The sequence below is a fragment of the Aspergillus pseudonomiae genome, assembly GCF_009193645.1.
Source record: "Aspergillus pseudonomiae strain CBS 119388 unplaced genomic scaffold BDV37scaffold_1, whole genome shotgun sequence".
Classification (NCBI taxonomy): domain Eukaryota; kingdom Fungi; phylum Ascomycota; class Eurotiomycetes; order Eurotiales; family Aspergillaceae; genus Aspergillus; species Aspergillus pseudonomiae.
Window position 1 is genome coordinate 283,702 of NW_022475993.1, and position 25,841 is coordinate 309,542.

The 25,841-nt window shown below is 49.9% G+C and overlaps 10 protein-coding genes across 10 annotated transcripts; 5 read left to right on the forward strand and 5 right to left on the reverse strand.

Moving 5' to 3' along the window:
- Positions 1-1,188: 1,188 nt before the first annotated feature.
- BDV37DRAFT_267493 (aldo/keto reductase) lies at positions 1,189-2,603 on the reverse strand (the record flags this gene model as incomplete). Its single annotated transcript, XM_032084041.1, has 5 exons — positions 1,189-1,479; positions 1,567-2,137; positions 2,196-2,276; positions 2,334-2,420; positions 2,479-2,603. 5 exons carry the CDS (start codon positions 2,601-2,603, stop codon positions 1,189-1,191), a joined length of 1,155 nt encoding a protein of 384 aa, XP_031947165.1.
- Positions 2,604-2,947: 344 nt separating this feature from the next.
- BDV37DRAFT_235196 (DUF3425 domain-containing protein) lies at positions 2,948-4,689 on the reverse strand. The gene is made up of 2 exons (XM_032080463.1): positions 4,327-4,689; positions 2,948-4,241 (listed from the first exon to the last, which is right to left on the reverse strand). Exons 1-2 carry the CDS (start codon positions 4,520-4,522, stop codon positions 3,460-3,462), a joined length of 978 nt encoding a protein of 325 aa, XP_031947166.1. The 5' UTR covers positions 4,523-4,689; the 3' UTR covers positions 2,948-3,459.
- A 602-nt stretch (positions 4,690-5,291) lies between these two features.
- BDV37DRAFT_277499 (FAD-binding oxidoreductase) lies at positions 5,292-7,078 on the forward strand (the record flags this gene model as incomplete). The annotated part of the gene is made up of 5 exons (XM_032085784.1): positions 5,292-5,405; positions 5,464-5,931; positions 6,023-6,456; positions 6,530-6,738; positions 6,798-7,078. 5 exons carry the CDS (start codon positions 5,292-5,294, stop codon positions 7,076-7,078), a joined length of 1,506 nt encoding a protein of 501 aa, XP_031947167.1.
- Positions 7,079-8,648: 1,570 nt separating this feature from the next.
- akr1 (putative aldehyde reductase (AKR1)) lies at positions 8,649-10,267 on the forward strand. Its single transcript, XM_032080464.1, has 4 exons — positions 8,649-8,907; positions 8,965-9,241; positions 9,304-9,498; positions 9,562-10,267. The coding sequence occupies exons 1-4, from the start codon at positions 8,861-8,863 to the stop codon at positions 10,039-10,041; spliced, it is 999 nt and encodes a 332-aa protein (XP_031947168.1). The 5' UTR covers positions 8,649-8,860; the 3' UTR covers positions 10,042-10,267.
- Positions 10,268-10,283: 16 nt separating this feature from the next.
- Positions 10,284-12,419, reverse strand: BDV37DRAFT_290119 (S53 family peptidase; the record flags this gene model as incomplete). Its single annotated transcript, XM_032088645.1, has 5 exons — positions 10,284-11,403; positions 11,454-11,574; positions 11,626-11,849; positions 11,900-12,163; positions 12,211-12,419. The coding sequence occupies 5 exons, from the start codon at positions 12,417-12,419 to the stop codon at positions 10,284-10,286; spliced, it is 1,938 nt and encodes a 645-aa protein (XP_031947169.1).
- Positions 12,420-14,842: 2,423 nt separating this feature from the next.
- BDV37DRAFT_1060 (amino acid/polyamine transporter I) lies at positions 14,843-16,905 on the reverse strand. Its single transcript, XM_032078265.1, has 5 exons — positions 16,534-16,905; positions 16,299-16,483; positions 16,166-16,245; positions 15,727-16,107; positions 14,843-15,662 (listed from the first exon to the last, which is right to left on the reverse strand). Exons 1-5 carry the CDS (start codon positions 16,642-16,644, stop codon positions 14,872-14,874), a joined length of 1,548 nt encoding a protein of 515 aa, XP_031947170.1. The 5' UTR covers positions 16,645-16,905; the 3' UTR covers positions 14,843-14,871.
- A 418-nt stretch (positions 16,906-17,323) lies between these two features.
- On the forward strand, positions 17,324-18,719 carry BDV37DRAFT_267498 (uncharacterized protein; the record flags this gene model as incomplete). Its single annotated transcript, XM_032084042.1, has 5 exons — positions 17,324-17,833; positions 17,894-18,036; positions 18,101-18,168; positions 18,262-18,430; positions 18,461-18,719. 5 exons carry the CDS (start codon positions 17,324-17,326, stop codon positions 18,717-18,719), a joined length of 1,149 nt encoding a protein of 382 aa, XP_031947171.1.
- Positions 18,720-18,934: 215 nt separating this feature from the next.
- On the reverse strand, positions 18,935-20,453 carry BDV37DRAFT_1068 (uncharacterized protein). The gene is made up of 2 exons (XM_032078276.1): positions 20,040-20,453; positions 18,935-19,986 (listed from the first exon to the last, which is right to left on the reverse strand). Exons 1-2 carry the CDS (start codon positions 20,076-20,078, stop codon positions 19,150-19,152), a joined length of 876 nt encoding a protein of 291 aa, XP_031947172.1. The 5' UTR covers positions 20,079-20,453; the 3' UTR covers positions 18,935-19,149.
- A 557-nt stretch (positions 20,454-21,010) lies between these two features.
- BDV37DRAFT_1087 (ankyrin repeat domain-containing protein) lies at positions 21,011-23,049 on the forward strand. The gene is made up of 3 exons (XM_032078324.1): positions 21,011-21,554; positions 21,633-22,266; positions 22,353-23,049. Exons 1-3 carry the CDS (start codon positions 21,061-21,063, stop codon positions 22,860-22,862), a joined length of 1,638 nt encoding a protein of 545 aa, XP_031947173.1. The 5' UTR covers positions 21,011-21,060; the 3' UTR covers positions 22,863-23,049.
- Positions 23,050-24,493: 1,444 nt separating this feature from the next.
- On the forward strand, positions 24,494-25,695 carry BDV37DRAFT_1089 (NAD(P)/FAD-dependent oxidoreductase). Its single transcript, XM_032078332.1, has 3 exons — positions 24,494-24,908; positions 24,974-25,280; positions 25,332-25,695. The coding sequence occupies exons 1-3, from the start codon at positions 24,517-24,519 to the stop codon at positions 25,575-25,577; spliced, it is 945 nt and encodes a 314-aa protein (XP_031947174.1). The 5' UTR covers positions 24,494-24,516; the 3' UTR covers positions 25,578-25,695.
- The last annotated feature ends 146 nt before the right edge of the window (positions 25,696-25,841 follow it).

A 25,841-nucleotide genomic window follows, 5' to 3' on the forward strand; every position in this document is an offset into this window, starting at 1 on the left:
CCCTTGTCGTTCTAGATCTTCGTAGGTGTAGTATTATGCCCCCCAACGTAAGGTTTCTGTTCATACCCAACAACCCGTTTTTGTTTGCGCCGTGTCTGGTTAGTCTTCAAAAACTTTTATCCTTGTCGATCCTAAATTTTAAGGATGCCCTCCACTCAAGTATAGAAATTGCAATAGGCAAAAGGGACATAAATTGATTCTATATTCCACAAGTACGGTATATGGAATTCATTTACCGAGGAAACCAATCTATGCACACGACATACAAAGAGGGTTCGGTGACCGATTAAGAGTTGTCAGAGAATATTCCGGTGGTGTGCTCCGTAGGGGATCAGCGGTCTCCGAGTACGGGATCCCGAGGTTACATTTCATGCAAGATATTATTCCGATATACTCCGTACGTAGGCTCAACAAAAAAAAATTTATAAATCACTCTAATTTTGAACCAACAAACGGACGTCCAATATGTTTCCTTTCAAATATATATAAAAAAAAAAAAAAAAAAAAAAAAAAAAAAAAAAAAAAAAAAAAAAAAAAAAAAAAAAAAGAAAAAGAAAGAGATAGGATAATTGCTAGCAAGGCTTTTGAAGAGATCCTATTCAGGTTGTTATTCGGGTACCTAGCTAGTTCACCAAATCCTACCACAATAATATCATTCTCCGGTTTAGTCGGCATTAGACGATATATGATTTCGATGTACTAGTCAGTCGACAATTGTGGTTGGAGAATTATAAATAATTAGCGTTGCTTTCGAAAACCATGTCCAAACTACTCCGAGACTCATATCTTTCCATAGAAGACGTAATTATCTCGTTAAGTGACATTACCAAGGACGCTACAGAAGATAGATGGGTGGTCAACTGCAGCCACCGTCACTATTGGATGGGTTTATGGAATCAAGAAAGATATCCGTTTCCCGCGCCCTTTACCATACTCAAGCTATTCAGCAAGTTGCAGTACAGAAGGGTTCAATTTATGACAACCCCTTGCAATATATATAGATATAGAGGTTCCCTGACATGGTTTGCTTTCCGACCAAAAGGTATGTTACCTTAACTGCTCATGTTATTATTGAAGAAAATTTGATAATCTGTCCCTGTTTTATTTCCTAGCATGCGTCTTACAGATGGTGCCTGGGATTCTAAGAGCCCTCACTGGAGGCAGTGACCATGTAGACCAAATTGCACTTCATACCAGGTATCGAGGCCGAACAGGGGCAGGATTAGGAGGCGCATCAATATGAGCCGACACACGGGTCAAAGAGACATCGGCAGCAGTGTTATTCGTTGTGTAATTGTCGCGGAAGATGAAGTTCATTGGAAACCCAATATCGAACGAGGATGCACTGTCGATTTCGGTCAAGTCCTCGTCAGACAAGCTCACGCTCAATGCCTCCACATTCGCCTTGAGATGCTCGACCTTCCGTTGGCCGACAATAGGAAAAACGTAAGGCGTCTTATGCATCACGTAAGCTAGTGCCTAATGGTCGTACATGTGTGGTTAGCCCATATTCCCTATAACTGTTTTTGAAATGCTAGATGTGGAGGGAACCAGATAGATACTCACAATTGCATGCAGAGTAGTCTTCTTTCTCTTAGCGACTTTCTCCAACGCATCAGATACTTTGATATCAGCCTCGCTCATGTTAGACGCTCGCCCACTGCCGTCCGTGTTAGCGCCGCTACGCGCCTCCGAAGACTTGAATTTGCCTTGACCAAGCGGTGCCCATGGTGCGATTGCCATTCCCTGATCCCGACACATAGGGATGATCTCTCTCTCAAGGTCTCTGAAGCCGGCATTCCATTTGCCCTGGTACACAGAGAACGGCCGCAGCCCGTGAACTCGGGCGTATTCGTTTGCCTTTACAACCACCCAAGCCGGGGTATCAGAAACACCAAGATAGAGCACCTTGCCCGAGTTGACCAAGTTGTTTAGTCCATGCATGACCTCTGCGACGGATGAGGTGAAGTCCCACCAGTGGACATATAGGAGGTCGATATATTCGGTCTGGAGCTTTTTTAGACTTTGCTCGACCGAGATTCGCATGCTTTTCACGGAATTTCCCACGAAATTGGACTGGATTGGCTCTGTGTCGCGATGTGAGGTACGGAAGCCAGTTGTGTACTTGGTTGCGATTCTGAATGGAAGTCAATTGATATACAGATTTCATGGGTGATGGGTTGCGGGGTACATACACCATCTGATCACGGTTACGGCGCTCTTTCATCCATTCTCCTATCCAAATCTCGGATTCTTCCTGCTGGTAGTTATTCGCTCTGTATGGCCACTGAGGTCAGTGAGATCACATGTTGAATGGCATGAATTGAACTTACGTGTCCAGGAAATTGCCCCCCAGTTTGTAAAAGGCATCGAGCAGTGCAAATGACTGCTCCTTGCTACATTCACCCATGAAATCCTTCCTATATCAAGAAGCCACTGTTAAACTCCAGCCATCACAGCACGAATAGGTGGTCATACCACGTAGTTCCGAAGTTCATTGTTCCGAGGCATAGGGGTGAGACCTTTACACCTGCGGATGGTGCTAACACACGGTGGTAGCCCAGCAGGCTTGGGGGCTTTGGTGCAGGGGCAAAGATAGACATGATGATATTGAAGAATTGGATGAGAGTAGATGGGAGTGACTTTCAAGCTCGGAAACAGGTAGAATGGCCCCTTTATATATGTCGTTGATGAAACTAGTGGCAATGAAAGTTCAAGTCGATTTTCGTCGCTCTAACTAAGGTTCCTGCTAACACTGAACCAGACCATTCGTGGTGGAGAAGTATAATTCATTCGGCATAGCCTCTAACCGAGAGGATACATTCTGGAAGAATGCTTTGTGGTGGGGGGATTGAACCTTTCGCCCCAGCAAATGCTGCGATGACATATCCTAGTGTCTCACGGATCGGGTTAAGCAGATCTGCACAATGATGACAACGGATTTATTGGTGGAGCTAAGACCTTAATACCGTGGATCGCTTGGGTGGCAGCCAAACTATCTCCTCCGGTATCTCCGGCCTGGTACCGGTGGAGCCTCCACTCTAATACACTGACCGTCGAGCAAGTTCTAGACATCGCAAAGGACCATCAGGAATCAAGTCCACTGGTGTTATATTAATTGAATTTCCCCCTTTACCTTCCAGGCATGCTCATTCGCCATGCCTGGGAGGAGTCCATGGGATCGATGACCAAAGAAAAGCTGCTTCAGCTGTCGCACGAAGAACGGATAGCCTACGACGCTGGAGTGATGATCTTACTGCATGCGTCACTCGCTCAGGGTTAAAACTATTGAGTAAGATGCGTACGAGGGTAGAGATAGGTAGCATGTGTAGCAAATAACGCTTGAAATTCATCTCCAAAAGAGTGAATGCTACTATGGAAGGCGAATCTACTTTAGCCTCCCCGCTTGCTAGGGTGAGATGTACATCACAGATTGTAGATCGAAATCATCTCCACGTCCTATGATACCCGAAAAAGCGGTCTTTCATTTCTTCGTGCTCTCCAAGCGTTTGTGGAGCGACGGAGGTCCCGACAGCCTCGAATCACCCATCCCCAAGAACGAGCGAAGGGTTCGGTCACTTCCCATCCCGATGCGTCCCATGGGTCCCTCCAAACAATAATGCCTGTTTGGCTCGTGCTCACGCTTACAGCTCCTTTCATGTCAAGGCAAAGCTGAGTTTCGTCATATGAATCTTCAGCAAGAATCAGGTTATTCCTCATTTCCGGGACTGGGAGTAGATCTAGCCATGGATGATGAAGTATCGTGCGCTGGATGGTGGTAGGTTGGAGACTAGAAGGAAGCGAAGCTTCGAAGTTATACGGCCAAGGGCCGGCGATATTAAACGGCGAAATTGCATCGTCGTGTAATTGCTCCGAGGTGAGCCCGAGAACCCTCGTGTTCTCTATTAAAGCTTTTGTAAAGTTGAACTGGATGAGGTGGAGCAGCAGGTCCGTACGCGGGGAACCCAGCACGTAGTAGGTGTGCGCTATGACTTCTAGCTGCTGCAACACCCTCTTAGTGTGAGCCGAGTCTGGTTCAAGAATATGTACGTGCTCGATTGCTGCCAGAGAGATCGCGGACGCACTGTCACTAATGCAAGCTCTATTCGAAAGTTGTTTACGATACTTTGGACTCGTCGCCACCGCCAGAGCATGTTCTCCCTTGTCGGCCGACGAACGGTTACTCCTATCACTCGCCTGGTCATCAGGTGGGGCTTGAGTGTCCTGTTTGTTCCGTAGGCCTGTATTGATGATCTATCAATCATTTGCTTTTCTGGAAAGAATGCGCTATTGTCTATAGCGGGGGCTCTAGGCTTTACTACTTACGTCGGGCTCTCTGGTTTAGCCGATTCTGCAGCCTCCTGCGCTGCTTAGAATCAGAAATGCCTGACCAGTCTTCCTCTGGCCATGTTGCAATGCGCTCGGAAAATTGTCGTACACAAATCCTCTTGCCCAGTGCTCCTGTCTCAGACCCTGTGTTTCGTTCAATCAGGGATGGCGTATTAACATTTGGACAGTCCATATTTGCGGTTGGAGTGATCCTGGGTGGCGTTGATGCAGCCGGCTGACAGAACCATGAACAATTTGCACTATATAGTTAGAGAAACTCGAAGTGCAAAAGGAAATCCAAGCTATTGCACCCAGGCTTCTGCTGAAAAGTTAGCAGGTAGTCAATGGCCCCTGGGTGCGATTAGAGTATGCTGCGTCATTGAAGTTGATAAGAGAGCTTGGCTGAGCGGGCCCAGGACCGCCAAACGGCCCAGTTAAAACGATCTCATCGACCCGTCCTGTCATACACCTGCATGAAGCTTAACCATCTTGGGATGTGATACCCACTTTACTCGATGGATCAACCTTGGGACGAGGATTCAAGAATGCGGACAACTTGACGCCAAGCCAACCGTGTCTATCCCTGGTGCCTAGGGCACTTATTCAGTCCGATAACCCCTATGAACATCAAGAATAATGGCGTCCGGGTATTGCACGCCGAGAGATAGCTTACGAAACACGGGATGAGGACGACAATTATCCCACGCATTTTCCGATCGGGATCGCAGGGAGCAGGACTTTGATGATTTGAGGGAGGCCCTGTTCAATTGAGTCGTGCTTGGAAGGGATCTACATTCCCAGTCGGCTTCTATAGATGGGTTTCTAATACCGCACCGAACATTAGTTGTTGCCCCTGCCGGCTACGATGGCCAACTTGTCATTCAGACAGGTATAAAGACGGTGTATGCGCCAGCTGTTGCATGTTTCCATCACCTCACAAGGCATCCATCATGATGAGAGCAATGGTTTCAGTGGCCTACATCCTGGCTGGAGTTAACGCCACAGCTTATGGCCTCTCTTCCATGCAACATGGCACTCAGCTAAACAGCACAGTATCCGCAAACTGCAAGCAAGCAGTAAGTTCCTATTGATGTCGGCCGATTTGCCCCCTTCTTCGAGTCTAACAGTAATCAGTGTGCCACACTATCCACTGTCTTTGGATCAGCTCTCCACTACCCCGGTAATGACAGCTTCACGATCTGGGACGCGAAGCAACAGGAGGTTCGCCCAGCATGCCGGGTCGAGCCATCCACTGCATCGGAGGTTTCCCAGGTGCTCGACATTCTTGTACACCACTGGTGTTACTTTTCGGTTAAGGGCGGTGGTCACTCACGGAACCCAGGGGACTCTAATTCTGTAGGAGGTGTTACAGTGGACCTGAACCGCATGATACAAGTCGATATATTAGACCCTGGTGATAGGGCGCGTGTTGGCGGCGGTGCAACCTCGTACCACGTGTACGAAGCTTTGGATGCTCATAATCTGTCCTTTGTTGGTGGAAGAGTCGGCACGGTCGGTGTTGGCGGGTTCACACTGGGTGGTGGTACATCACCATTCTCGGGCAAGTACGGCTGGGCGTTGGATAATGTTTATGAATATGAGGTGCGTCAATCTTTGCAACATTCTGGAAGAGCATTGCTGCCATGTTGTCAGGTCTTTACCCGCCTCCTGAGCGATATACTCACAAGCACAGGTGGTCCTTGCAAACGGTACAATCGCCACCGCAAACGAGACTCACAATCAGGACCTGTACTTCGCTCTGAGAGGGGGTGGGAATAACTTCGGCATCGTGACAGCTTTCACTGTCCGTACATTCACCCAGGGTCCTGTCTCTACGACTACGACAACCTATTCCCAGAATCAGACTGAACTGGTCCTCGACCAGATTTTTGAGCTCTTCACGGATGAGTCTCTCACTAGCGATGTAGACATGGGCTATGATATGTACTATACATATGTCTCATCAGATGACAGCTTCATCCTATCGGGCACCCAGCGCTACGCGAAGCCTATACGGAACCCACCTGTATTCAGAGCTATTAACCATATACCAACATTAGCAAGAAGCACTACCATAACGAACATGGGCAACCTGACTCGGGACTCTGCGCCATTGGGTACCACAAGGTATGTACGGCGCCTGTCGGATGCGAATTCTTTGGTCCTTCTCTGGCATTCATACTGAACCGTCATGTCCCAGGCACCTGTTCGCCACCCTAACCGTGCTACCCTCCCGTTCTCTCCTCACCCAAGCAGTAGAGATCTTCGAACAAGAGGTCCGGGCAATCAAATCAGTGGATGGCTTGGTTCCCAACCTCATCTCCTATGCGATTTCACGAGCCACAATTGCAGCCATGGCTCAGAGGGGAGGGAACTCGCTCGGTATACAGGGGGATCAACCTCTCTTTCGTAAGCTACTGCTTCCTATTCGAGCTTACTTGTGGTCTATCCTTCTGACAATGTCTCAGTCATCTTGATATCTACGGCTTGGACTGATGCGCAAGACGATGCTGCTGTTAATACAATGACGGAGAATACTACCCGTAGAATCAGGGAAGCCGCTGAGACCCTCGATGTTGCGCACCCATTTCTTTATCTCAACTATGCATCAGCAGCGCAGGCCTCGGGAGTCTTTGCAGGCTACGGGGAAAAGAATATACAGAGGTTGATGGACATCCAACGGGCAGTTGATCCACGCGGTGTCTTCACCTCGCGTGGTTTGTGGACAGGATTTGCCAAATTGCTGTGATATTGCTCTAGCTGGCATATATGAAGCGGGTGCATGATGTGTCCTAAGGGATTGAATGTCCAATATTCTAGAAGGCTCATGAAGAGACACTGACAATTAGAAAGAAACTAGTGCCCTAGAGGTAGAATTAATTCACTATGAAGCCACAAAGCTGGAATAGCATCGATATGATTGGTTCTGTTAGGGTCAAATGCCATTCAACGCCCTCACTGAGTTGTGTGACCACTAGTACTGGGTGTAGATATAGCCCTTACGCTTAAATATATGTTTGGAGGCACTAGTAAGTTCCCTTTGGCAGATTCTGGCTCAATAGTAATTGACCAAACTGGATATATATTCCCTTACTGTCCCTGAGGCTCTACACCCGCCTACTTCCTTATCTAGCTCCTCTTGATCCTTTACGTCTGTGTCGCCAAAAGGGTGTCTGTGTCTTAATCCCACGTTGCCGTCAGGAGACGTAAAGTCACCCTTGACGACTATGATAGTGCTAAGTCATTCTTCATTCTCTGGAGTTTATTCTGACCTCGAGCAATCAAGAATGACCAACAAGCCAAGAAGAAAATAAGAACAAATATATACAGAACCGGGAGCTGTTTGTGCATACGTCCGTCCTGTCACCAAATATATCTCCATATCATTCGGAGCATTTGTTCAAATTAGAGGATTTGCATGCCTGCAAGGTTTGATTTGATATGCCCTTTGACAGGCAGTAACTGCAGACACTTAATTGCGAGGATGATATATCTCCCAACCTTGTCTACAGTCCGCATCATAAGTAGTATGAGGTAACAGTCATATGGTACCCGTCTAGAAAAAGGTCGACGCGTTGGAATGTTAATAGGCAAACAGTATAGTCGCGGTCGAAGCATATAGGAGGTAGAAATCTCAATTGGGAGCAGCTTTTTTGACTTGGGGAGGACCTCACGCATCCAAGATAATGACACGATACCTTCTCGTACTGGTAATAGGTCTTAGACCAGGGTTTCCCATCAAGATTGGTAATCGGAGGCACTCAGGCCAGCCATGAGAGTGTGGAGTGGAGGCCAGGTACAGGATGTGGGGGTGCAGATGCAGCAACTCCCGTGACGCGGCATCTTTGATACTCGGCAGACTCCGTATTTTGCTACATTGAGCGGTCGGAGAAGGTCCGGAGGTCGGGGGAAGCGAACCCCAGTTACTGTATCGGGTTCCCGACTAGAAAAAAAGATTGAACGGATGGAAGTCTCCAGAAGCTTTGCACAAAAAGGGGAAATTGATTTGGTAACAATTGATTGTTCCGGAGGAGTGTCTGCCGCTTGACGTCATGCATGTCTCCGCCGACAATTGCATTGTGCCTCAGTTGATATGGTTTACTTGCCGTACAGAAAACGTAACAATAGACATCGCATCGATGGTAACGACACGTGGAAATGTACCAAAGTCTGTCGCAAGGTACCCATCGACGTACATATTTCTTTTCTTGTATAGAAACAGAAAACAACATGAATGAAAACAAAATGTCAAGTGGTGGCTCGAATTACCCGAAAGGTACTCGTGGCCAGAAACCCCACCGAGGGGTAGCCTCAAAGAGGTTTAGCGGGCACGGGGACTGGCGGGGTACCGCCTGAGGATAATAACGGATAATTTAATCCAGCAATTTTCCGACGGTTTTCCCCCACCGGAGTTGAGAAACTTACTTATTCTTGTCCTTGTCTCTCGCTTTCCTCCCTTTCTCTTCATTCATCTTTCATTCTTCTCTGATATCTATACCACTTCCTCCTATTCCTATCACCCACCGTCATCATGTCTCTCCACAAGAAGGTTACCCTCAACTCCGGCGCCGAAATCCCGTATGTTTACATGGAAACGAACACATGAAGGAATGTCAACACTGACCATCTCCGCAGTACCCTGGGATTCGGTACTTGGCAGTCTGCCCCCGGTGAGGTCGGTGAGGCCGTCTACCAGGCCCTGAAGGCCGGTTACCGTCACCTGGATCTGGCCACCATCTACCAGAACCAGAAGGAAATCGCCGTCGGTATCAAGCGTGCCTTCCAGGAGTTCAACATCAAGCGTGAGGACGTCTTCATCACCTCCAAGCTCTGGAACAGCCAGCACCACCCCGATGTGGTCGAGAAGGCTCTCGACGACTGCCTTGCCGAGTGCGGCCTCGAGTACCTTGATGTATGTGATGGGGTTACACCTTCCTATCTGGGATTCAGAGGCACTAACCGAAGCAATGATAGCTCTACCTCGTCCACTGGCCCGTTGCCTTCAAGACCGGCAACGAGTACTTCCCTCTCGTCGAGGGCAGCACCGTCCCCGGTGGCGATTGCATCATCGACGACAGCATCTCCATCGTTGACACCTGGAAGGCCATGACCAAGCTCCCCAAGAGCAAGGCCCGCGCCATCGGTGTCTCCAACCACATGGTCGAGCACGTGAGTCCACTTTGAACCGCCCCACCTGCATAAATAGTTGATACTGATAATTGCCTGTTCTAGCTCGAGGCCATCATCAATGCCACCGGTGTCGTCCCCGCCGCCAACCAGATCGAGCGTCACCCCGTCCTCCAGAGCCCCAAGCTGATCCAGTACTGCAAGGAGAAGGGCATCCACGTCACTGCCTACTCCGCCTTTGGTAACAACATGATCGGCGAGCCCCTCCTCATCACCCGCCCCGAGATCAAGGCCATCGCCGAGGAGGCCGGCCAGCGTCTTGGCAAGCCCGTCTCCCCCGCCCAGGTCATCCTCGCCTGGTCCCAGGTCGGTGGCCACAGTGTCATCCCCAAGTCTGTCACTCCCTCTCGTATCGCCGCCAACTTCGAGGAGATCGAGCTCACCGCCGACGAGGTGGCCAAGGTCACCGCCCTTGGCACCGAGCGCCGCTACAACGTCCCCTACGTTGCTAACAAGCCTCGCTGGAACATTAATGTCTTCGGTGAGCCCGAGGAGGCTCCTGCTGACCACAAGGTCATTGTTTAAGGGTCTTGTTGATGTGCTGGTCACGTTTAATGATTGATGTTTTTTTTTGTATATCCATAAGGAGGATAGATTGGTGCATATACATAGTATATATGAATAAAAGCTAAAATGTATACATCACAACATTTCCTGGCGTAGTGCCCTTCATCAGCTACACTCGACATATCTGCATTAATTCCCTCGGACACTAGTACATACAATTAACACGGTGCATCCATATAACCTTCACAACGACAACAACCTCAATCCAATCCCATAAACAACTCCAACAACTTCGGATAATTCGGCGTCCCAAGCCCAGTAACGGGATCCCACCCCTTCGTAGCCGGGAAGCCATCTGTCCCACAGCCCGGATTACTCCCCTTCGTCACATCAAAGAACACCTCGGGATTAGCATACAACACGGGATTGACAAACCCGACCGTCTTCTTCCCAGCCGCCAGTCTTTCCTCATTAATCCTAGTCAACAGGGCCGCAAAGACCGGCGCTGCGGCAGACGTGCCCCCGACCAACGTCGGCAACCCCTTATTAAACACCAGCACATTATCCGCAATAGCAGCAACGTCGGGATAAGCCCTGCCGATGCGGTTATAGATTCCGCCGTTGGCGGCAAAGCTGCTGTTATCGACGCTTTCGTAGTACGGGTACGAGAGCTGGGCGGTGTTGAAGTATTCCTCGACGGCGGCGTTCTGGTAGTCTGGTCGTTGGTAGATATTGCTGAACCCGCCGCCGGACGGGAAGCTGGTTGTGGCTTGTTCTGCGTGGGCATGGACGTCCGCCCCGGGGGGCAGGTATGTGCCTCCCGCCGTGGTGAGGTAGGGACATGTTGCTGGGAAATCCGGGGCGAAGACCTTGTTATCTTTGCCGAGGCAGCCGCTGGGGGTGGGCGAGCCGCCGCGGCCCTGCACCCCGGAGTCGCCCGAGGCCACGACGATGGATACGCCTTGCAGGCCCAGTTTCATGAACTCTTGGCATTGGCGGCGCTGATAGGCGATCGGGAGGTCGGATTCGGCGCCGCCGTAGGAGATCGAGATGACGTTTGTGGGCTTGTAGACGCCGCATTGGCGCGGGGATTTGTAGCCGCCGTCGGCTGGGTTGGGGTAGGGTGGGTCGAGTGGGGAGGTCTCGCTGCAGTAGGACCCGTCGATGGCGTCGAGGAAGTTGTTGAGGAACCCGTTGAAGGTGTAGTTGTTCTGGTAGATGGGGTCGTCGGTTTGGAAGAGGACAGAGTTCTGGGGCCAGATCAGTGGGTACGAGATCTCGAAGTCGAGGTCTGATTCTGTGCCGGCGTTGGTGGTGTCGGCTGGTGCTTGGGCGCCGTCGATGGCGTTGAGGATTGGGTGTGTGCCGGAGGGGATCTTACTGGGAAGCGGGTTAGAGTCTATGCTAAAGGGGGTTCGGGAGGAGCGTACTGGGCGAGAGTCGAGAAGAAGAGGTCCAGGTCATCCTGGCTGTAGACGTCACCTAGATCCTCGAAGATACCGAGCTCATTACCCTTGGTTGCCTTGTCACCGTCGGTTACGTTGTACATGGCTAGTCCGTCAGTGCGAGTCATCACGGAGGTTGGGGTGGATGTGGACTTACCCTGAATGCAAGCAGGCGTGACAGCGACATCACACAAGAACAGCAGCTGGCCTAGTAACTCCTCCAAAGGCAGGGTCAATGGTCGGAGGATTGGTGGGAGAATGCCAAATGATCGTTTGTCAAGGCTACGCTTTTCAGCCGGTCGCTCCTCTCGAATCTCCAGATGCTTGATACCGGGCGTGATATAGTCGATGTGCGATTGCACACTTTCCGGGACGTGGTATCTGTTAATTAATTAGAGAGCGCCTCTCCCATGACCAGCGGGATTACTTACTCCCGGCAAGCCACATGGGACCGACCAGTGCCAGCGTGCGAGTAACGGTAAAACTCTGTCTTCAGAAGCTGTTCGACCTCATCGGCGCCCGCATCAAACTGGAGCCATTGTTTGTTTGTCGACTGGGTAATACGATCAGGGGCAATGCCTGCGGACTCCAGCCACGAGCGCACGCTGTCTACGCTGTCCTGAGAGGGGGCGAATAGATCATGGACTTCGTCAACCGTCAGGTGGTCGCCGTACTGATGGGAACCGGGCGTGGACCTAGATCGTTAGCACCATTAGACAAGATAGGGGGCATGGAAGCATACACTTCCATCAGAAGATCATGACCCCGGTCCAAGTTAGACTGCGTCAGACCTATTCGCATAGGTAGCATGGTCTGGCCGTCCAGACGCTTCTCGCCAGTCCAGTGGCTTGGTATAGCATCGCGACGTTCGTGGAGGACATAGTCAGTGCGTGTTGGAATTGACCCAACGGCCGCCACCAGGGCATGCAACAGTAGAAATGAACCCTTCATGTTGATTTCACCGGTTGCCTTGATCAACCCCAGAACACAAAGAACAGAGGTCGGGTAAGGACTGCCATAGAAGTACTGTACCCATTCATATACCTGTCAGGATAGCCGCATTCCCCGCTCGCAGAAGGGCCAAGCGCATTCTAACAGTAGTTTGCGAACCCTCAGGGTTGCCATGTTGAGAATCGCATTGTTCTCCTGAAGCAGCCATAGTGTGCGCTAAGGCCGAGGGGACGGCGTGTGATTATGTTGGCTTCAGGGTTCGATCTGCGCGGGAAGCCATTGTTATTGGCAGATATGCCACACTAAGTCCAACAAAGTCTTATAAGCTTGCTTGGTTTGGCTCCACTAGGCACTTAAGACCCGCGCTACTCTAGCGTAGATTAGGATAGTCACGGTTGTGGTGATAGTGCTGGATTGGTATGGTTGAGAATCATGGTTATCATAAACACGGGAAGGAAAGTGCGGAGAGATCAGCCAAAGAGACCTCGGAAAGCTTAATTAGGACAAGCCCATGTGAAGGCGCAGCTCAAGCTTCTCGTGGACATTCTGTGCGTGGGGTATAGGCAGATGATGATCAGACAGAGACCGGTACGTATATTTTCGGGGCTCTGGGCCCACTGCACATTGAACCCCTCGGCAGTGGTCACGGCAGAGCGCTGATCGACGCGGGGAACACCTTCTATGTAAAATTAGCGCAATTGAGAGCAGCCGTCATCGTCAGTTTGACCCCTGAGAAAGTCACCAAAGTAAACTCCACGAGATACGCTAAAAGCCAACGAAAGACCAACCGGCGATCAGAGAAAGCATGGGACGTCATTTCTCTTGGTAATCAAGTGCTGCCGCTGTAACAGAGACGCACCGATGATAACTGACGTAGGCTGGTTCCTGTTAATTAAAGAATTGAGGTTTACAAAAGACCGAGCAGCTTAGTAGAATCGAGGTGTTTTATAGAGGGATAAGGCAGACAGAGGGCTGTGACGCCAAGGGTTGCTCGAGCTGTCAGTATGCTCGCTTTGAGGGACGTCTTAGGCACCAGAGCGTGGGACCAGCAGCGCTAAGAGTACTTTGCCATTGATCAGGGAAAGCCATTTTCTTACACATGACCGATTTGATGACTGCTATCCAAATAGTCGAATGTTGTTCATGTAGCCCATACTAAACCAGTCGACTAGAGGCTCCACGGGCTCGGAGTTCCTAGAATATCTGTCTTGCCTGATCATTCATCATGGATGTAAATCTTACGAAAGTCATGACTAGATTCCTCTCACAGTTCGATCTCGAGAATGGGCTCGTAATCCTGATCCTCTTCTTACCCATGGCCTATTTGTTCTGTTATATTGCTACCCAACTCACCCATCGCTTGGGGATTTGAGCCCTATCACAGACCAAGATAGAGATAACTTTATGCTTCGGCCAACCCACATCCATCACTCTATTTCAACCCCAAGTTGCTTTACAGGTGTTTAAAAAACTGCCCTTCTAGTCCCCGCCACGCATTCTTTCGCAGAGACCAATCGAATTTCCACAACCATGGCAACCAACATTGAGGGGTATTCAGGATATCATATGCTTCAAGGTGGCATCGGGTTGGGTCCGAGTTCAAGCTCTAGTACTCAGCAGAAAATATTCCTAGAATACTGTTAAAATCTATTTAATGATTGTATGACGCTAGATAGTATTCTGTCGACGGTGATAACAAAAAAGAGTATTTCTAGGGAGATTAAGAATCTACAGACCTAGGCTCCTCCCTTAATGCACTTTGTTATTTCCACCCCGTTTATTGCAACCAGGGGCACTTCATCGTGGATGTGATTGGACTGTGACAATGCTATATGGAATTCGCCTGTCGCCGATTCGCTTTCACCTCTTTCTTCTTTCATAGGAGTTTGATATTATCGACACAGGTCATCCACGCGAGTTACTGGGAAGGTCCAATGTGGGATTTGCGTAGCTATTAGAACTGGTGTCATAAGCTATATATATATATATGCGCATTGGCCGATTCTGTATGGATACGGTTGCAGTTGACGAGACTCACTTTTATCAGCAAGTTTGTTTTGCTCTAGATGCCCTGTCACCAACTGAACAATTCAAGCTAACCCTCTCGACACTTTTCCCTTCACTTCTTGTGTCTCCGAGGTAGTGCTCTACGACTACAAAACTCGTACATACGGCCGTAGGGTGTGGAGGAGGATAGGGCTGCCCGTCCGCTGTACTTAGCCGTACTTAGATCTCCACCTGCTTTGTGTCTTACAACCAGTCCCACTATCGAGTAAATTTAACCCTACCAAAACAAAAGACAAAACAATGGTATAGTATTTAGTTATATAGCAGTAAACTAGCTACTACCCCCTTAGCAATAAAAGCCGGTAACAAAAACAGTATAGTATCTCAATCCTTCCACTCACTTTTCCACCTGAACCCTCCACTCCCACTGTTCCTATTTTATAATCTACTCGTCCCTCGCATACGGCCGCATAGTCGGGCCCTCCCACTTATGCCGGCCCCGGACAATCCAATCCCCACAAGCAAACAACATAACAAAGCCCAGCACGGGCCCCGCGTAATTCATATTCTCTGCTGTAACCGGCAGGGTCGATGGAAACGGCAGAAAGATAACAAAATATGTAGCGAAGAGAATGGCAAGCAAGTTCATGGGGAGACCCCATTTGCCTAGCGTAAAGGTGCCCTGTGGGATATCCTGGGGCGCGGCGAAACGCTTGAACACGAGGAGGATGAGGGGGATCAGGTAGGAGATGTAGAGGCCCAGGGTGCTGAGAGAGAGGATTGCATTGAATGCAGCCGTGGAGCCGATTTGGATAAAGGAGAGGGCGAAGATGCACGAGACGACGAGGAAGAGAGCGCGGAGGGGGATTTTGTAGGTTGGGTCGACGCGCGCGAAGAAGTCGGAGAAGGGGAGGCCGTTATCGCGCGCGAAGGCCCAGGTCAGGCGGGTTACGGAGGCGAGTCCGTTGAAGAGGGCGATCCAGCCGGGCAGCATGCCCATCGCCATCAGCACGAAGGTTGCAGCTTTTGAGCCGGTGGCTTGGTAGGCAATTGTGATGATGGGGTAGCCGGTGGGGCTGAGGACGGCCTCGGTGTAGTCGCCCATGCAGTAGAGGACTGCGATGAGGTAGGCGAAGGCAAGAGTGCCATTGATCATGGTGCCATAGATCATGGAGCGGGGGACGACGACTTTGGCGTTTTTGACTTCTTCAGCCATGTGGATGACACCATCGACGCCTGTTTACATTGATACTAGACTATCAGTATGACCAAGCAGTGAAGACAATAGGCAGGATCGTACCGGCTAGGGGAGTAATGACACCAAGAAGACCGATGGAGAAGACAACCCCCGAATCCTTCCAGCCACTCAGGCCACCGACAAAGGTGTTCCATACAAACGAGTCTGGGTTTCGCGGAGCGAGAATAACGAAGACTGCAATGGTGACGGGCAAGAAGACAACGTGCATGATTCCCGCAGCGACTTCAATAGCCCCCAGAACACGACGCGCGAAGATATTGATAATGATCGGAATGATCGCAACGGCCCACATAAGCAGCGTACCGCGCCATCTGACAAGCTCATAGTCAGGATGCGCCAGCACAACCATTCCCTGGATTTGGGTTCCGATGAAATATGGGGCGATGCACACGAGAGCAGACCATGAGAAGACGGTCACCCAACCTGATAGCCATCAGCAATTGTCTGAACGAAAGAAAGAATAATACACCTGTAAGCTCACCCTGGAAAAAACTAATAAATCGACGACCGCGAGGTGCGAGGAAGTAACTCCAGTGATATTGAGCACCGGCAGTGGGGTGTCTTGTCAGGCTCGAAGTCAGCGCCATCCCATGTGAAGTGGCTCACGCACATACAGAGAAGCAAGCTCGGCCAGAGAGCAAGCGATAGCCAGGTTGCCGATGGTGCTCAATATGATGCCATAGACAATCGCTGCGGGGCCACCGTTGTATAAGCCTGAGAGCAAACTACCACCGGCAGATTCCCATGTAGCAAGTAGACAGGCGGAAAAGGCAACGGAGGAGAAAAAATTGAGATATCGCTGTGAAACTATTAGATGCTGTGCAGACCAACTAGGCCGTGCGACTGTACCTCCAATTGTTGCTTCTCGCGCATTGTAGCGCTCTGATAGCCCCCATTCCCACTTCCTACTGGCCATGATCGCACAGCGCCCTCGCTCTTCATTTCTATCTCTTCCTGCATTTCGAAGAACGAATGAGCAATTTCTTTCACATAGGCAGAACAAAAAGAAAGGTAAAAGGTGAGAAAAGAAACGTCGACGAGGAATAGGCCAGTCCCAGAAGACGGCAAGAAATAACTTCCGACTTTCTTTGCCTTCTCATTTCCATTCTACAGGCTAGACAGGGATATTGATTGCATAATGAAAGCGAAACGAATCGTCGTGAGACCGGGCTGCGACCTGGTACGCGGCGTGAAAACAGTCATGTCGCTTCGGCGCACACCCCGGTTGTTCGCGTGGCTAGTGGCAGTTAGGGCTGCATCTAAAACCCCCAGAGATGGATGGCACGGTCCGTCCGTGGACTTGTCTCGTTGGCTGCTAGGCTCGAGCATTCTTTAGTGTGGAGCCGGTGCCTTTCTAGTGGCGCTGGGTTCCCCTTTTAAATTGATTCTGGACCACTGGCACATTATTATTGTCGGAAAATCTCGTATTATTTCTAATTTAGCCGATGAAGTCAATAATTCGCATATTGGATTCCCTACACAGACGAGATGGGGTGGTGCCATACCAATGGCTAGTCGTCGTAAATTCCTAACAGAGCAAAAGTTAGAAGTGACAGGGATGTACAAAATCGGCTTCTATTATATGGTGCCACGATTCTCCCCGAGTATGTCTCAAACTTGAAGACTATCTCATGGGGCGATGGCCGACCAAAAGGACGCCTTCCAGGTCCTGTCCAGTGAGAATCGTGGTGCTATCATCACCTTGACCTCTGTCTCGCTCCTGATCGTGGCCATCATCTTCGTGGCCGCCAAGTTCGGGTCTGCGATCTACTTCAAGCAGCGACGGACCGCGGTCAATACTCCCATTTGGGCGGCTTTGATTTTTGCAGTCATCCAAGTCGTTCTCTTACAGAAGGCGGTTGATCATGGACTGGGAAAACACCAAGACCGGCTTAGTGATGGCGACATCCAGGCCTGGAGCAAGTTCGCCTATGCTGCGCATCTTCTGCTGATCGTCGCCTTGTCGCTTTCCAAGATGTCGACCATTTTGCTGATTTGGAAGTTAACGCCGAGTAAAAGCCTGCGTCGCAGCTGTGCTATTGCCGCTGGTATTGTCGTGGGCTGGTCAATCTTCGCGGTGTTCGGTATTGCATTCCAATGTGAGATGCCTGGTCCGTGGTTGTACTCGCCTGAGCGATGTGCTGGGGAGGTCAGTATACACCCAAACCGTCTCTAGGATTGGCTTCAAAGCCCGCTGAACCTGCACCAGGGTGCCATATTCTACCCGATCGCAGGATTCAATATCCTCACGGAGGCTATCATCGTCGCCCTGCCCTTCATAATGATGCACAAGGTCCAGATGGTCTGGCACAAGCGAGTGAAGATCCTGTCCTCCTTCTCCGCGCGCCTAAGGTACCCATCACGAACTGTAACATTTTACCACAGATTTAAACAGCTTGTTAACCATTCCTCACAGCGTCGTCGCCCTCGGAATTGCCCACCTCGCCCTCCTCCCCTCCTTCAGCCACTCTACTGACGTCTCCTGTTTGTGACACCCCATTCCTATTCCAAATACCACACAAACAAAAGAACAGAAAACAGAAACGAAAAAGCAAATACTGACCAGTATCTATATAGGGGACATTGTGAACTGGGAAATAACCGGCCAAGCAATGATGCTCACAGCCGTTATAGCCGCCTGCGTCCCAACCCTGTACCATATCTTCGCCGGCCTGCACTCGGGCTTAACCACAACACAAATCCCCAATGGGATCGACCTTGAACTTCCGCAGACCAAGGCAAGCGGGTATATCAATCAGTCTTCCTCTTGGGCCAGTCAGTCGCAGTCGCGGCCTCGGTCGCGCGGTCGCTGGAGGAAGAACGGGCGGTCGATGTTCGATGGGCGGGATACGGATGGAGTTGTTATCACGGAGGTTTCAACGGGTGGAGATCAGGGAGACAGGCAGTCTAGTTCTAGTGAAGGGGCGGAGAGCACAAGGCATTTGACGCAAGATTTGCAGGGGAAGGAGGGTGTGCTGAGGACGGTCGATGTGACGGTGAGTGTTGAGAAACAGGATCATCGGGCAAGACATTAAGGTTATATCGAGAGGCTCCAGGGAGATTGATGGGGTAACAGAGTAGATCAATGCCGATCGCAGTTCAGGGTACTGATCCCAGTCTCTTATGAACTGGCAGGACAGGACAGGATCTTGTAGTCTAAAGAAGAAATCACTGGGTGCTTTGCGTCATCTTCGATCACGTCTCCAAATGCAACGGATGCACCTCGTGTAGGGCTGCGCGATCAGCTTCGGCATCCACACAAAACTGAACGTTCTCCATCAGGTTCGGGGAGTAACCCTTCACACATGCCACTGTATGCTTCTGGACCCCTCTAGCCCAAGTTGGTGGCTTTAGCGTATTCATTCAAGCCTCGGTTTGCAACAAATCGCAACAAGCTTATCAAAGTCAACTCCTTCATGCCTCTCCACTTATACAAAATTAGACACACGCAAACGATCAAATTGATCAACTATCAAACCACATCGGCAGAAAAGGAACATAACTCCGGAAGTCAGGAAGAACCAGTTGCCCTAAAAGGAAAATAGCAACCCCTGCAATAAAGCCTTTGGTCTGAATTTTACAAGCACGCGCCCACGAGTCTTTCCTCCATGCATCGAACATGCCCAGCGGAGTACCACCACCTTTGAGCCGTGGATCAAGCGGAACAATCGATTCATCATCGTCTGGTACTGTCGATGCTGCGATCCGAACCAATACAACTCGAGCAGGAAGAGCAAGCCAAAATTTCACTAATGTGGGAGCGACAGCCGCGAGCGCATAGACGTGAGCTGCTGCCTGGCTATTATCCAGGTTCTGGTCAATGTCTATCTTTCCCACAGCCTGTATCAGATGGAGTTCAACGAGTAGCGTGATTGGAACTGCTAGCTTGCACAATATAGACTCAAGCAAGGCTATAGGGATCACTCGGACCCAGCAGTTCAGACTGGGAAGGCGTTGGTAAAGAAACTTTGGTGATGGCCGGGTGATGACAATGTGGACCCAGAGAACTTGTAAATTTGCCAAAGCCGCCACGGAGATTAGGGAGCAGATGTGTCGGTTGAGCGGCGAGTTGCCATTCATTGGTAGGAGAGCTGGCAGGATGGTATCTCGGGCTATGTCGTGGACGAGGACGAGGGCGAACCCTCGGAGGTAGAACGAGTTGCCGACGTGGGTACGTAGGTGGTTAATGGTGTTGCGAAGAGAGCTCGTGATATACGTCGCATTTCCTTCAGTTGAGGGTTGGCCGTGTGGCCCTTCAATCATGGATAGTGTTCCGATCAGCATGGTGTACGAGTACTGATTCTAAACGGTTTAGGTCAGTCTTGGACAGAGCTGGGTTGGATTTCAACACTGACTAGCCATGACAGTATCATCAGAGCTAGCGGCAACAACATGTCTGGGAGAGAGAGGGAAAGAGGGTTCGAGGAGGTTAGAGAGGAGGAGTAGGAGATCGAGTATAAAAAGGTGTCGACGAACGCGACCTGGGCGGAGGGCGGGGCTTATAAGTCGTTCAGTACCTAAATACTGACAAGGGTGTATGAAGCTAGACTGGGAACCACGCATATACAGTTTGTGCGCGATGTAACGCAGTCTCCAGATGATCCCTGTTCCATTGAAAAGGCGATAATGCACCTTCTCCAATCTTTGAGGCTAGCATGTCGGATCCGGCAATCCTGACTAGGTGGAAACTATAGTGCCATGTCAGTCAAGTAACGCAGCCAGGAAATTGTCTGTTTATCAAGAGAGTATGGCCGTATGCATCATCTTCTTACTGAAGGCGTTGAGTCTGATCGTCGGCGGTCCAGAGAGTAGTTAGCGGGTCGGGTTTGGGTTGAAAATCTAGGACCCGCTACAACCCGCACCCGACCCAGCTCCGGGTTGGGTTATTCCCATCATAATCTAGGCCTATACTAGCCTTTGAGTTGCTTCTAGCACGCATATCTCCACCATGAATTGACATAGCTTTCTTATGATTCCACATTCAGGGTATTATATCGAGAACAAATGCTTGGCTAAATAAGACCGAGATCCAGATTAATCGCAGAGAGATTTACGATAGAAGAACGACAAGAATGGCACTGGGTTCGGTGGGTAGTATTATCAATCATTCAAATGCAGCCGGGCAAGGAACCGCATAGATCCTTCCTTTGGAGCGGACACTCTTTGGCATTATCAATACAGTGCCATCATGTCACTTTTACCTAGGGTTCATCGTGGATTGAGGCTGTGTAAGGATCAACATATAGTCCCGCTAAGCCACATCTCCAGCCCCCACGCTCAGCCCCTCACTTCCTGTGTACTAAGCTATAACTTCACACCCTAGCTCCCTGGATAACTTTGCACCTCCCCAAAACTTAGTAGATCTACTTATTGATAATGGATGGGGTCAGTGCAGCTGCAGCAATCCTGCAGCTGGCCCAGATGGCTGGGCAAACCGCACTCGAGGTCTACAATTTCTGCTCTGCCATCCGAGATGCTCCTCGAGAAATCACAGCCATCAGCAATGATGTCAATGCGTTAAAACCGCTGATTCTCAATTTAGAGGGGGCTTTAGGCAGCGATGCGGTGCGGAATGTTGTAGACGAGGACCCTGAGGTTAGCAACGCACTGTGGACGCTCGCGGCCCCCATAAAAAACTGTCAGTCTGCTCTCAGACTCGTCAAGGATAAGACAAGTCCATATCTCAAGAAGGTCGGCTCAGCACAGAGCCCAGATTCAGCGGGAAAAAGTGATGATCCTCAAATTCAACGGCCGCGATTTAGCCGCACGTATGTTCTATGGCATTTCAAACGAAAGGAAATTTTTGGCTTGCTGGCTGAACTCGAGAGAGCAAAGTCGACCTTTAGTGATGCTATGGGTAGTATAACACTGTATGCCATATGCACAAGCACCCTATTCTCTTTTCTTTCCTTACTGTGTCAGATGCCTAGCTGGCTAACTCTGAGTAGCCTCCTCACATTGAAACTGCACCCCCAAGCAAACGGCACAAGGGTGCTCCAAGAAGGCTACGAATTCAACGCTGATCTTGGTTCTGTGCTGAACGATTACGCTGTCTCTGTTGTCGGCTTGAGGCTGGATGATAACCAGTCGCAAACCTCTGAAACCACGACAACAGCGACAGCACCCCCTGCACGCTCTGACCATGACGCAGCCCAGGAGTTAAAAACCGTTGTGTCAAGCGGCTCTATCTTTCTTCTCAAAGCTGCTCTCCAGTATATCCAGGTAGATTCAAGGGACCAAAAAGGCCGCACGGCACTCTCATACGCGGCCGAGTGGGGCAAATACGATGTTGCAAAGGCGCTGCTTGACGAGGGAGCTAGCGTATCAGCAAAGGGCTGGAGCCTGAGTGGCCGTAGTGATGGCCATGATCCTTTCTTTTATAGCGGAGCAACTCCTCTCTGGTGGGCCGCAAATAGAAGGCATACAGATGTTGCCGATCTGCTGTTACGACACGGTGCAAATCCAAATTCGAGGACAACATCTGGGCGTACGGCGTTCCAAGAGTCATGCTGGTGGGGCGATGTGGACACGGCCAGGTTATTACTGTCCAAGAAGGCAGACATCAATGCACAAAACTGTCATGTAGGTGTCTTATCCTCTCTCTTCGTCTTTTGGGATCCATCCCTCGTTCAGGCCTCGTTGCTAATACATGGATTCTACCAAAACAGGGCTGGGCACCAATACACGAAGCCGTTACTAATGAGCAAATGGGAACTCTGGAGCTCCTTGTGAGCCACGGGGCTCTCCTTGATATCGCCACCATGCAACCGGAGTCAAAAACAGCTCTTCACTTTGCGGTGGAGAGACAGAGGATCGACATGGTAGAACTACTTCTGAAAAGTGGCGCGAATCCAGAGTCCCTGATGATCGAGAATGTCACACCACTACATTTGGCCGCTGCTGGAGGGTGGATCTTAGGAATTGAGATGCTGGCCAAATCCTGGGGCGTCCCGCTGGATCCTAGAGATACTCTGCTTCTTGAAACACCTCTACATAAGGCGGCTAGAAACCGCCATGTCGAGGCCATAGATAGACTATCCGCATTAGGCGCCAATAGAAAGGCGAGAAATGCGGATGGACAAACATGTGAGGAACTCCTCGCATGCTCTCTGGCAAATCCAGGCCAGTGGGACGTCCCTAAACATTTGGCAACTTGGATGGAATCCGGTTATGGGTAGGCTGATCAGGCCCATATTGTCCTCGGCTATGGTTATGATCATTGTTGATTATACCGACTGGGATGGCAATAATACAGAGCAGGATATCGCACCCTACACTGCCATGAATCGGAAGCGACAGCATTAGATTCTATAGTCTCACTATAAGTCTTCGGTTCAAATATACACACCAACAAGGACATGTCGCTCTATATGGTTATAATATAACGAGATAAGATTACATGGCAAACGTCACTTGGGCCGTCGTGAAACGCTTCTTGGTAAATCCGTGATCTAAGTTAATGTCTGACTTGTTTTACATAAGGAGCCCTGGGGATAGGTGGTGTACTGTACGATATTCTTCTGCACGAGAGTCAACACAAATCAGCTAGTATTGGTGCTAAGTAGGCTGAAGTCTCACTATTGAAATCTTCAAGCAAGATCTGTTCGCCTAGACCAAGATCCAAAAGCAAAGACTTATATTCTAGGAATTCGAGATTGTCAGTAACATCAAACCTAAGTCGCCCCTCGCTAGAGATATGGAACATGATTCGTTGTCATACCACTATACCATATACAAAGGCCTGTGTGCTATTGCAACCCCAGGTAGAGTTGGCATCGAGATTCAATATTGGACTAGCTGGGTGGTCATTTCACAATAATGGGTGGAAATCCAATTGGAAGACTTGGGCTGATTGAAATGCATGTTACCTGAGTTTGGAATGGGCAATAGGAATAGCCTAGGTCAGATTCACTGTTTGGAAAGCAATATGTGGCAATATCTCGCTAATCCAATATTCTTCACTACCTTCTGTGAATTAACCTTCCAGATTTTCCGCCTTCCTTCAATTCTTTTGTCTTATCCCCAAGTCTTCCGCCTCCAGCACCATCCATCTTCAAGTACTCTCTTTACCTGATTCTGAAATCAACCGCTGAGAGAGCGTTAGGGCCACTCGGTGACTCCGCATATTTATCTAGATCAAATCGACCCCCTGCCCAGTAGAGACTTATGCGATAAGCTTCCTATTCTACTTAGGAAGCTTGTACGCGGTTTCTGTCAGCGGCGGCGGCGCAGCGCAGTCGCTCCTATACAAATGTGTACTCGGTCACTATTGTATGGGAATCGGATGATACCAAAGCCGTTCAAGACTGTGAGCGTTTCCAGAACATGTTGAAGAATTTAGGCGTGGCACCAGCTATCGAGCATGTCATCCCCCACAGTGAGTCTAAACCATCACATACCAACAAACCCTTTTCGACTTTGTTGAAAGTTTCAATGCCAAGTCTGAAATCGTCCATAGCCTGATGATTTTGCATTATGCGGGCCATAGAACAACACCAGAAAGCGAGCCAGTCGTCGTCGCATACCAAGCTCGCTCCACGATGATGACGCTACATGGCTGAATAATTCTCTCAAATGTGATCACGTCGCTAGGATATGAGTCAAAGAATAACCAAGGATAGTGGATCTCAAATATGGAAAAAGGGGGCGCGTGAAGTCTAGATGTCTGAAGCTTAGCCAAGACGACGATGGAGCCTATTCGGAGACATTCTTAGGGCTAAAAGTCTCCGACATCCTCGCGTATAAATCTCCGTGTTAAGCCAGCTGTATAGCCGACAGTAAGCATACATTCTATCTTCAATTGGCATTAGAAACATCAACAGCAATATAATAATGACTCTCTACGACGTCCTGATCATCGGCGGCGGCCCAGCTGGCCTGTCCGTAGCAACCGGCCTCGCCCGCCAACTGTACCGCGCAGTCGTCTTCGACTCGGGTGTCTATCGCAACGCCTTGTCGAGCCACATGCATAACGTGGCTACATGGGATCATAGCTCCCCTGCAGACTTCCGTCGGGAAGCTCGTGAGCGTATCCTGGCTCGCTACGATACTATCAGATTTGAGGATCTCGAGATTAAGCGCGTCCAAAAGACGTCCGAAGGCTACTTCAAGGCATTCGATGCTCGGGATGGTGTCTGGACAGGCCGCAAGCTGGTACTAGCCAATGGTGTCCGTGATGTTTTCCCAGACATCGACGGATACAGAGAGTGTTGGGGGACTGGCATGTGAGTACTTATTCCACTGTGTGTGTGTTTGTGTTATGGCTTCTTTGGCTGACTCCTTGCGACAGATTCCACTGTCTTTTCTGCCACGGCTACGAAGAGCGCGGCTGTGCTTCAGCGGGCCTTCTGGCCGTGGGCGATGTTGCGGAGCCTAGGGTGGCTATGCACTTTGCTCGCATGGCGAGGCGATTCACTACTACAGTGACGTTGTACACTGATGGGGCTGAGGAGCTCGCTCATGCCCTGAAGGAATCAGCTAGTGGGACAGGGATTAAAGTGGACAACAGAAAGATTTCCAAGCTGGTTAAGGGACCCGGGGCATCCGATGTGCAAATCGTGTTCCAGGATGGCACGCAGGTTACCGAGGGCTTTTTGGTATGCACATGTCCTATGATTGTGTCATAATCCGTCTCTAATCGTTGCTAGACTCACAAGCCCAAGACTGAGAGTAATGGTCCTTTCGCCAAGCAGCTCGGGCTGCAGCTGACACCTACCGCGGATATCGAAACTACGGCGCCCTTTTATAGCACCTCGGTGCCGAGCGTCTTTGCTGCAGGTGACTGTGCAGTTCCTGTAAAGGTCGTCGCAATGGCTATGTCGTCTGGCGTATCGGTGGCTGGAGGACTGGCCGGACAGTTGCAGGATGAACTGTATCCGGCGGAGCAGAAATGAGGGAGTAATCAAGTGGATACAGTGGCGATGGTACTTGTAATATTTCTTCCATGCGTTAGACCAATGTGACTTTAATCTGGATTAATCTTCTGATGATATACATGTACCTACACGTCCCGAAATACACGTCAATCGCTGTGAGATTTCGCCAGCGATATTAATTAAATACTCAAGCTCTTCTAGTGCAAGCGTATTGATTTCGAAGTTGCGCGAAATCTCGGGTTTGCCCAGTCAAACTTTCCCATGGCGAAGCATTTAATAACC